The 11,453-nt window shown below is 50.7% G+C and overlaps 1 protein-coding gene across 1 annotated transcript; it reads right to left on the bottom strand.

Annotated features, from left to right (window-relative positions):
* Window positions 1-4,422: 4,422 nt before the first annotated feature.
* LOC117865005 (probable pectate lyase 8) lies at window positions 4,423-9,985 on the bottom strand. The gene is made up of 7 exons (XM_034749071.2): window positions 9,696-9,985; window positions 9,308-9,406; window positions 7,943-8,017; window positions 6,025-6,667; window positions 5,579-5,682; window positions 5,301-5,439; window positions 4,423-5,213 (listed from the first exon to the last, which is right to left on the bottom strand). Exons 1-7 carry the CDS (start codon window positions 9,833-9,835, stop codon window positions 4,992-4,994), a joined length of 1,422 nt encoding a protein of 473 aa, XP_034604962.1. The 5' UTR covers window positions 9,836-9,985; the 3' UTR covers window positions 4,423-4,991.
* Between the last annotated feature and the right edge of the window lie 1,468 nt (window positions 9,986-11,453).

Raw genomic sequence — 11,453 nt, 5'->3', positions numbered from 1 at the left:
AATCTTAGTTTTGACGAGAAAAAAACCCCAGCTCAGCAACTAAGAGGAACCACCAAATTTCACGCCGCATGTGTCCTCCGACAAATAAACGAAGCAGTGAGGCAGCACCATTCTGATAGGTTACTCGCATTTGTGTTCGAGTTACGCCATGCACGGCTCGTGACATGCCAACTGCACTTTGGTTTTACATCAATGCTGCCGTATGAGGGCGGCATCGGCCACCTCCATGGCGCCGGTGATCCAGAATTCAAAGAATCTGATCATCCACGGATCGTTCCATGGGATGTTTTTGCATTGCGGGGTGTAGTCGTGTAGAACCACCTGAAACAACTCCAGGCAGGGTGGCACCCCCGCAAACATTTCGCATAAATAAGCAAAAATGGAGAGCACAACAATGAAGTTGGGGTGGAGTCACACCAGGTGCACCCCGTAGAAGGTGAGCATGGCAATGAAGAAGTCGGAGAAGGGCGGGACAAACCCCGCCAGCAGCAACAAGGTGAATATCACCACCTCATCAGTGGTGCGCGGTGTCGAAACATCATCCCCTCATGGATCTGGAGGGTCACCTCACCGCTATCTTTCAGCGGCGATTGGATAACTCTAATGGTATTAAAACAAATGGTATCTATTCTTATTTTTTTAGAAGATTGACGGCATAGCAATAAAACAATTTTGGAAATTTAGACCTAATTATGATGATTACATCATTACAAAGGGCTCATTAGCAATACAAACACCGAATATATGGCTCACCAATGGCAAGTCATTGAGTCCTATTAGAATCCTTGAAACAACTTTCAGATTAGGAAATGTTGATATAAGCCCATAACTAGGTGGCCCAGACCCACCACAAGATCACTTGATTTACATATTACGTAAAAAAATTACAAAACTTGGGATCTTCTGGGCTTATATGCTAGGAATTTGTTTCTATTGCATTGTGCATAAGCGATTCGTGTTTTCGTGTAAAATATCACAACGGCAAAACAACAAATCCAAAGAACAATTTCTTCGGATCTCCTATGCCAAAGTCATTGAACCACCTTTTGTTTTTTGGTGTATGTACTGCATAAACATCAACACGTAACAGGGTAAACAATCCATTTTGAATCGTCTATGCCGCATGCACAGATGATGTTGTACTGTTGTGCAATATGAAATCCATGGCGTAACCATTCGAATGTATTCTTTATATTGATATCATGGAATATAACATATGAAACCTAATGTCATAACCCCCCAAAAAAAAATTGAAGAGCTCTTTTACGGTACACAATACTATCTTATACTACTGTTTGAAAAGGACTCATATATAAGGATCTGATGGTTGAGATTAATTGTATACTACTAAAACCTTAAGATGTAGTATAGGTAGTATACATGAGTAGTATGAGTAGTATAGGTGTATGATTGGATCGTGCTCGATCTCGAGCCTCCGCCAGGTTCACGCGCCCATCCAAGCGCGTCGGCAAGGCTGCGGCACAACCGGAGACGCTCCGGCAACAACGCCGGCGCGTTGCCCGCGGTGCCTAGGGATGGGGAGGCCGGGAGGGAGCCCAGCCATCGATGACGAATGCTGGTCCGCTCGCCGCTGCACGCTGCCAGAGTCCGAGGTGAACACGAAGAAGCTCTTAGCCATGGAACGCTCAAGCCGCAATGCACAGCCTTCCCCAGCTTGTTGCGACGAGGCTGCACGGCCAGCTCTGAATTGGTTCTGAATGCTCGAATACCAAAGCAGAAAAAACGTTACGTCTCTCGATCCACATTTATCTCTGAGATGATCGAGAAATGAAACCATTGATGAAAGCTTCTGAGGAAAATTCTTCACGGGCACGAAAGATAGAGCACGCGGCGTTACCGGGAGATCGGGCGCCGCGGCGTGCGTGCAGTGGTGGCGGTCGAGCCCTGTCAGATAGACGGGCTCCTAGATTAATTACAATTTTACCCATATAAAAAACAACCTATACTCTATACTACCACCTGGCAGTATTGTGCACCGTAAAAGAGCTCAAATTGAATACATTGCCACCATAGATGGGATCGAACGCCGACCCATGCAAATGTCTTAGGGTCCAAGCCAGAATCTATTCTCCAGGCCAGGGTATCAATAAACGCTCATCGCAGCTCCACCGACGATTGTTGTCGTTGATGTAGGATACATAGAGACATCGCGGCTGTACAGTGATGTTTTCACCCTCGTTTATTTCTCCGCGCCTTTACGCGACTCAAAAAATAAGGTGACATGTGTTGCAACCGGATTCGTTCCACGGGCCTTCACGAGACTCGTACGTATAGCTGAGTAACATGTAATTCTCAAACTGAGAACCGTAGGTATGAAAATAGGCACGTTATTATTGGGGCCTTCGTAGGGAGTGTTATTGTATTTGTATCTAAACGGGCCTCCTATTTGCTATTACTGAAGGCCTTCATAGAGCATGTTGTTACATTTATGTACTCCTATATACTCTTTCCGTTTCAAATTGTAAGTCATTCCAAGAATCTTGAAGAGTCAAAGTATCTCAAGTTTGACCAAATTTATATGATAATATAATAACATTTATGATGTCAACTAAGTATCATTAGATTCTTTATCAATTATATTTTCATAGTATATCTATTTGATGTCATAAATCTTTATATTTTTCTCTATAATTTTAGTCAAACTTGAGATGCTTTGACTCTCCAAGATTCTTGAAATGACTTACAATTTGGGACGGAGGGAGTATGACAATAGGCCTAAACTGGAATGTAACCCCACTATTGTGTTGTGCGGCACTGACGACCAAACAAGGAAGGCACCATAAAATTGATCCTATATGGGCTGAGAAACCCCACTAAGAACGACTTGCCAAGCTAAAATATGGTAAAAAAATCGTGACCCAACAAAGTTGATAAAGTTGATATCTGCCTCTTTATCACATCCAACTTGCTAAACTTTCCCTCACACTTGTCAAACTTGGCAAGCCTTTGGCAAGTCAGTTTGCCTTACCAAAGTGTGGGATCCATATGCAGTAGTTGCCAGAATGGACAGTGCAAAATGGAGAGACTGTTGGAGTGGATGGAGAGTGTATATTTTTAGAGAGGAACCTAGCTGTTGGGGTTAGAGAGTGGGAAATGGGTAGTCTGTTGAAATGAGAAACTTAATATGGAGAGAAACTTTTTGCCAACTTGGATGAAGTCAAATGAAGGAAAAAATGGATAGTGATGCTGGCGGGCTTGAGTATCCATCCCCGAAACACACAGGCCATTTTGTTTGTACGGGATCTGGTAGGCCCAAAACAATCCAACGCCCACGAAGGCCCATAAAGTTCGGCCTACGTGGTATGGTGGGCTGAGAAACCCCAGTAGCATGGCTTTGGCAGGCTTGAATTACCCGAACAAACAAACAATGAAGTCCCGCGAGATCTGGAGGGCAAAAGAAGCGCTCGTTTCTCCTCTCATGCTGCGTGCGCTACGCGACAAGAGGCACCTGAATCTCCGTACCACCTGAAAATACGATCCAAGGAAAACCAATGAAAACAAAGCGCGACCCGATGATGGAGCCCCATTTTGTCCACTGCGAACGTGGATGGCTCGGGCGTCAGATCGGAGAACGAGCACTACAGCAGCAGCAGCGAGATCCACCGATCCATCCATCTCCGGCATGCACACAGCGTCGTCGCTTTCGTGGCCACCGCTACATGCCCCAGCACAGCACGCGCTGCCATTACTGCCATGCCGGGGACGACGAACTCTCCAACTTCCCGTGCCATCAAGCAATCAAAGCCCCGATGGGTCCGGCTCCATTTCCATCGGCATGAACGCACGGCCCTACTGACCCTGATCTGGGAGGACCTTGGCAACTGAATGCCCGGCAATGAACGAGATGCCTTCCGCTCCCGTTCTGCAATGCCAGTGCGATCGCGAGCAGACAGGCAGGTACGGCGAGGGAGCTTGGGTGCTGGGACCTCCTGCTCCCGCTCGACATCTGCATCTTCATCTTCATGGGGAGGCGCAACGTGCAGCACTCAATTCTGGCTATCAGATCCATCCATCGTTCAGTACACTAGTACAGCACAGCAGTACGTCCAAGGATTTACCATTAATATTCTCAGAGTATCCGATCCCATCTCTCTGCATCCGTACTCACGCAATCACAAGTCTTCGTTCGTCTAACAAACAACGAACCAGGCAGGCACATCGGCATGGGGAACACTGCACTCTAGTTCCTCACGATCAGGTAATAAAGTCAGATGCAAGTTCCTGACATGAGATCTCACAATGTTCAGCAGTGTCCTTTCAGCCCCAACCTCAGGACATGAGATGCTCATACCGAAGGGTCCATTCTGATGCACCACAAATTGGACACATACTATCACCCAAGGACAAACAACCAGCTCACCATTGGGGCACAACAGTTCAAAACAACAGCTCATGCTCTACTTTCGAAGTCAAAATATTCTGCCTGTTATGTTTTCTTCACTTTCACTGAAGAAGAAGAATAAGATGCCTATTCTCTTCCATGTCTTTTACAGGGCAAATCCATCCCCAGTCCAGGCACATCATGTAGATGTAGTACTACTACTGCTACTAACAATCTGACTGTTTTGCACAACCAAGTATAACACAAACACACACACACATTGCGCACCCCTGACCTCAACATACACTTGCTGTGGGCGGGGAGCAGGTAAGGTAACAACATACCACACACTCAGATCAGAAGACTAATAGAGAGACCGAGCGAAATCAATCAGCAACGCTTCACGCCTGCTCCAGGGTACCTTTCAATGTCGGGAGCAGGGGGAGGTTGAGCAATGGGTGAATCGGGACCAATCAGGACCATCATATATAACCCTCGTCAAAAGTGGCCCAAAAAGGAGAAGTGAGAAGGGAAAAAAAAACTGTAACCGTAGTGTTGTTCCGGTAGCTTGGTTTCTGTTGTCTTGTTTCTTTTCTGTTGTTGGGGAGGCAGCTTGGCGTGGGGGGGGTCTGTTTTCTTCGGCGGTGCGCTAGCAGGCCACGCCCTTGCGGCAGGACAGGGCCCCGGCATCGGAGGTGATGGAGCCAACCATGGATGATGACTTGGCGCCAAGGCTGGAGGCGCGAGAGTAGCTGGCTGAGGCGCCTGCGCCGGATGGGGTGAAGTAGGCGCCGTTCAGCAGGAGGTCACCCTCTGATCTCCAGTTCCAGCTCTGCCAGACAGTCTGAGCGGTTTCAACTCTCTTAGTCACCTGCAGTTCAGTTAGATTGAAAGTCAGCTACTGACAGAATGGTTGCTGCTGAAGGCAAAGAACTGATACCAGACATCATATTCATACCTCCTTGGCGAAGGGGTTTGTCGGAGCAAGGTAACGGTTGCCCTGGCTGTTGATGGTTGGCTCAGCGCTCCCACCAATGGCGTACATTTCCCAGTGGGTGTAGTCATTGTTCACCACATGGAAGTAGCCATGCCGGCACCTGAAACATGAACAATTGAGCTTGCAGCAAGGGTTGGCAAAATATCATTCCCAACGTGTAACAAGAAATGAATACTGATCAGTGCATTGCAATGCAGGGACAGGAACAAGCAGACAATAAGTTCAGTTCATGAATTCACCTTGGCATTCTCTGGATGAGACCTTCGCCGAAATGGTTGAAGGCTATTGTCACCTGCATTGCCTTGTCCTTCACATAGGAGTCACTGTGGCCCAGAAGCATCACCTGCATCAATTCCAGTTTCACCAATTGTTGAGAATCAAACCAGATTGCTTGCAGAAAACGCCAAAAGAATCCCGTTATGCACGTGACAGTCAGATACTACAGCAATATCCTCAGCATATGCAACCGACAACTTCTGGTTAGATTTGGGAGAATAATTGGAATTAAGGAATTTGTGCTAAATTATGCTTGTACGGCATAAAACAAACTAGTTCTTGGCATATCTGCGCCAACCATGCAGATTCCGCCAGATTTCAGAAAACAAAAGGACATTGCACAGACGCACTTAAGTCTTGCAGGATGAGGAAAATCAAGCGCATAGGATCTAGCAGGAGGACGTACTACCTCGTTGTGGTGGGTGAAGTAGTTGTTGGACACAGTAATGGCCGTGGATCCCATGATTGCATCGATCAGGCCATCAGCACAGTTTGAGAGCGAGCAGTGGTCCACCCAAATGTGGCTGGCGCCAAAGATTGACACAGCATCGCCGTCGGCAATGGTGCGCCACCCGTAGTGGCTGGGCGAGCTTCGCACCATGGCGTTCCCTGTGGGCTTGCAGTCGTGGATGTGGAGCCCGTGGATGATGACGTTGGAGACGTACTGGATGGTGATGCAGGCGCCGCCAGAGATGTGCACGTTGGCGCCGCGGCCGTCGATGGTCTTGAAGCTGTTCATGATGAGCTCCTGCTTGAGCGTGATGACCATATCCCGCTTGAAGATGATCCAGAGTGGCTCGTCCTGGATGACCCCATAGCGGAGGGTGCCCTTGCGCGGGTTGACCGCATCGTCGTCGCTGGGGTCGGTGACGACGTATATCTTGCCGTCACGGCCACCGATGGCGTTGCGGCCGAAGCCGATGCCGCAGTCAGCCAGGCGCTGGCGGTTCTTGTGCCAGTCCTGGTCACAGCGCCAGCAGTCGTCGATTGGGTTGCCTGTCCCGCACGACAGGTACGCCAGATTCCGCCGGGCCGTGCTGTTCCTGATGGACCTGCAGAGCAACCATTCATCCAACCGAAGCAGCAGCCTTTCAGTTTTTTTTTCACAACAAATAAATTTGTAGAAATTAATTACTACAAGTAGTTACAACGCAGAAAAAGGAGCGCAAGCAGCATTCGGTAGTTCAGGAATAAGCTGAAGCGAACAGGCCGCAAACCAAAGCAGTGATTAGATGACAGAAAGAACATTTCTTACTAACTCATTTGCATCTCATGCATGAGCCCTGGCAATTCTAGACGCATTCACCGTTCAGGAATTCAAGTACAGTGATTAGAAGATCAATGCGGCCAGAAAACTTGCAATAAGTGACACTATTCTATGGGGACCAATTCACTGCCCGTGCCCATCCGCTGCATCCAACATGTCGGTCACTAATGGCTTGTTGGCACCAAACTCAACAAGAAGACTCTTTTTTTCCTCTGTCGGTGGTGCAGCATTGCATTCCAGATTATTCGCTACAGATTCCGAGCACCGCTACAGTGCATCATCCTCACCTGTGAATCAGCTGCCGTTACCAGCACTACCAGCAGATCTTTGCATACTGCATGCTAGAAGAAGATTAGGTGGGAGAGGGATGGAGATGGACGGGGCGAGCAGGCAGGGCTGCCCCCACACGGGCGTGGGGAGAACGTGGTGTGTCACTGCCTGCCACCGCCCGCACCGCCACCACTGCTCTAGCTCGGTGGCGAGGGAAAGGGAAAGGGAGTGAGGTGTCCGGTCGCCGTGACACGCCGTGAAAGGCAACGGAGTTAATTGGCGATCCGGCACCGGCAGCCCCACTCCACGGCGGAGCAGCGCGGCAGGGTCGCGTCGCCATAAAGAGTGCTGGTGGGGGGGGGGGGGTTCTGTGGAGAGAGGTGGCGAATGGCAGGTGGGCCCGGTGCGTGATCCTGCTCCCACGTGGCAGGGTAAAGTACGCTACTGCTGGTACTAGCTGAACCAGATCTGCTCCGGTCAGGCCAGAATTCTTGTTCGTATCCCCGTCTCTTCATCTTTCTTCTCTTTTCTTTTTGTGCGGTGAGACTGCCGGTGGGCCAGGCTTGTCAGGCGGTGGACAGAAAGGCTAGCGCCATACACTACTGCTAGGCTGCTAGCAGAAAAGAAAAGCACCAGTACTACACTTCACTAGCAGTGGCTGTGCTAAAACAACTGCAAAACATGCGCAGATCTACTTAATGCCATCAGAAGCAACGGTGCTTTCAGTCAGTTAGCGTGACGTGATGGAAGGAGGGGGATTTGAAGGTTTGAAGGCGGGAGAGCGACTTACACGTGCACGTCGTCGACCACCGCTTCCGGGTCCTCCACCGCGCCGGCAACGGGCCCGTCGTCGTCACCGCCGGCCCTGCCACAGAGATAGCAAAACTCCAGGTGAGGTGAGACTGTGAGAGCGAGACTACCGCCGCAGCAAACGAGACGCAACAACACATGCAGTGCAGCTGACGGCAACAGTTAACACCACCATTATACTAGCTATTAGAAGTGCTTTTGTTTTCTCCTTTGCAGTAGCAGAGTAGCTGCTGAAAAAGACCAAGTTTGTACGGCGCCCTCATCGTAAACAAAAAGAAAAGAAAAGAAAAGTTTTAGGTTGTACAAGATATTAGTCTTTTTTTAGCTGTACAAGTAATTAACAGTGCTCCTCCAGTACTAGGTGTTCATAATGATAAAAAGAAATGCAATTAGTAGTAACAGAAGTGGGTGAAGCGAGAAAAGCAAGCAAGGTGAATCCGTGCGCCGTTTTTTCATGATGGTTCGTGCGAGCAGAGGGGACACGGGAGGCATGGATGCATCATGCATAGATGGATGCCTGCCGCGGCGCTCGAGGCGTGCTCTGTTCTGCCCTGGTCGGTCGCGAGCCAAAAGGCAACGGGATTAAAAACAACCACCACCCCGGAACATCGCTTTGCGCACGCGAGACCGTGCCCCAAGGCTGCAGCTTATCCAATCAAATTCTTTTGCTGCTTTCTTTCTTTAACCGGAAAAAAAAAGAAACCAAATGAGTGCCACCGCCTGCTTCCGCTGGGGGTACACCGCTGGGGACGCGGAGGGACAGGCCGCGATCTCGCTTGCTTCCTCGGCCAGCTTTTTCGCGGCTTCTTGTCCGCCCCCAAATCTTTACCCCGCTTTACCGTGGCCGGTGCAGCAGGAGTGCAGGACAGGGGGTTTTGGCCACGGCGAATGACGAGACTACCCTTCTCTGTTTCAATCTCCCTCTGCTCCCTTCCCACCGTAACGAACTCGGCAACGGAAAAAGCAGAGGAGCATCTCCCTGCTCTGATCCCACAGGCTGTTACCGCCTCCCCCACGGCTCTAATCCAAACCAGATTCCCAAATCCCCAGCCCCCAAAATACGAATTCAGCTAGTTACCGCGCACCAACCCGCGCCTCCCCGAAACAAAATTTGGGATTTGAAAATTTTTGGAATAAAAGGGGAGATTTGTTTTGCTGAAACGCACCCCTTTGTTCTGCTGGTACTGCAGGGATCTACTACCAGGGGACAAAAAGGCCAGAACTGGACGGCCCAGATCGCAACATCATGGAAACCAACGCGCTGGATGCGCTCTGGCGGCAACGCCCAGGCACAAGGAGAAAAAATAAAGCAGAGGAGGCCGGGGAGGGGGATTGGAGTGCTCACCTCGGCGTCGCCGCCGCCGCCGCCGCGGGCCATGACGAGTCCCGCAGCCACCGCCTCGCGCCGCCCGCCACCGCGGCCGCCGCCTCCGTGCTCCGGTGGCTGCGACGCATAGAGCCGGTGCGGGTGAGTCGGCACGTCGAGCAGAAGGCGTCGAAGAGAGCCGGTGCGGATCGAGAAATTCGGACAAAAATCACCGCGGAACGGGGATTGCAAGGCCGGGGCGACCTCCAAACGCCTCGAGAGCGAAGCAAGCGCCCAGAAACAAATCCAGAAAAACGAAAAGCAGAGGGAAGAGTGTTCTCGAACAGAGGAGACCAAAACCGCCCAAAACCCCAACAGAGCCCACATTACGCGGCGAGTAGAGGGAGCGCGGCGGCGCGGCACTCACCGGAGCCCGTGGAGCGCCTTGCCGCCGGAGCCGCCGCCCGCGAGCGCGGCGACCACCACGAGGACGAGGAGCAGGGCCACCGCGAGCCCCGCCCGCCTCGCCCCGAACGCCGCAGCAGGAGCCGCCGCCGCCTCCGTCATTTGCCGCCTCTCGCTCCTCGAGCCCCTCCCACCCTCTACCTCCCTCAAGGAGCTCGTGCTGCGTGCGCGAGGAGAGAGAGAGAGAGAGGCGCGGCGAGGGGAAAGGAAGCAGAGCTCTAGAGAGGAGGGAAGAATGGAGGCGGAGGGCGAGGAGAGGGGGCTTTGAGCGGCGCGCCGATTTATACTAGTGCCGCCGCTCCCTCCCCTCGAGCCCCCGACTGACCGTACCCGCATTGCCCCTCGAGATTAGCGATTTCGCAAATAACGCCCCGGAATCTCTAGTGGAAGGACCTGGATGCAAATATTGGGAAACCGAAGGCCGCTGGGGATTTGCGTGTGGTGCGTTCCGAAATCCGCCGTCGCGCCAACTAATTGCGGGGGGTTAGCCTGGCCCGGGTGTTTAAGCGGGGAGGATCGATCGCTGCTGGTAATAATGGAGGATCGCGTCATTGATGCTGCACCTCGTCATTTCTTGTTTCTTTTTTTCTGACGAGATGAAACCGTGATTAGGGAGAGTACTAGTACTGTCAGTAACGCTGACTAATGCAGGTCAGCAGGGGAATCATTTGGGGTCCTACTGGTGCTCAGCTTCTATTCAGCCAAGACGAATCACCTGATTCACTGGCTGCGACTAACATAACCACAGGATAAGTAGTCGCACAATTATTTCATCATATCATACTTTTACTTAATCATCTCCTTGCGCCATCAACAATACTCCATCCATTCATTGTTTTGTCTTTTTTACGTACATAGATTTTGCTCTACACTTAAGTATAACCTTATATTTAGGTACATAGCAAAATCCATATATCTACCTACATTTTGAAACAGAGGAGGTACAATACATGTTATGCACATTTTTCTTGTACATAAGTTTATTAGGGGTGCGGCTAGTACACATTGTCAAGTTGTATGGATTTTAGAACGCTACAGTGAACGCGTGCAGCGAAAGCTAGCTAAATTGGCGGCGACTGAATTGCTTGGAAAAATGCTGTGAAATGAGTGAATCGATTTCAAACGAAATTCAATGGACGTGGTCATCCGGTCCAACATGGCGCTCAAAGACGCCATCCATTGTTCAGTTGTTGCACTTGCAGAGTAGTAGGGTCTCAACGGCCACGTTCCATGAAAGATCAGAGACCAGGCGATTTGATGTGGAAACAGCACAAAATATTTTTCCGTTACTTCAGTCTCATTGAATGGTACTTCGCGATCGAATTCGTGGCGACGAGAGGAGATGTGCGGATGCTAAGTTACCTCACTCAATCCCGGCAATGGCATACGACGAGCCCTGCAGAATTGGGAGCAGCAGTAGGTAAGTTTCAGCCCCTCTTTTCCATGATGTTCCTTCCGCAACGGGACCGGCCGGCCGACGCTGTGTGGTCGCCTCCTTTCCCTGCGCAGACTCTCTCCGAACATTAATCTCCGGCCGTGCGACGGAAGGAAGCAGCACCGTCCGCGAGATGTGAAAAGCACTGCACTTTTGAGTTTTGGTCTCTCGGTCGCAGCGGCCCGTCCATCCAACCGTCCACGAGCAGCAGAGATACATGCGGATGGTGCAGGGAGGGCGAGCCGGCGGGGAAATCAGGACGACTCGCAAGTAACCAACCCTAGC

This window comes from Setaria viridis, chromosome 7, assembly GCF_005286985.2.
Source record: "Setaria viridis chromosome 7, Setaria_viridis_v4.0, whole genome shotgun sequence".
In the NCBI taxonomy this organism is placed as follows: Eukaryota; Viridiplantae; Streptophyta; class Magnoliopsida; order Poales; family Poaceae; genus Setaria; species Setaria viridis.
This window is presented reverse-complemented; position numbering and strand designations above follow the sequence as displayed.

Bases quoted from the DNA above. Each gene is read 5' to 3' on its own strand.
- LOC117865005 (XM_034749071.2), bottom strand. From the start codon at position 9,835: ATGACGGAGGCGGCGGCGGCTCCTGCTGCGGCGTTCGGGGCGAGGCGG. The intron at 9,407-9,695 runs GTGAGTGCCGCG...TATGCGTCGCAG, and splicing joins AAGGCGCTCCACGGGCTCCG to CCACCGGAGCACGGAGGCGG. The intron at 5,214-5,300 runs GTATGAATATGA...ACTGAACTGCAG, and splicing joins CAAACCCCTTCGCCAAGGAG to GTGACTAAGAGAGTTGAAAC.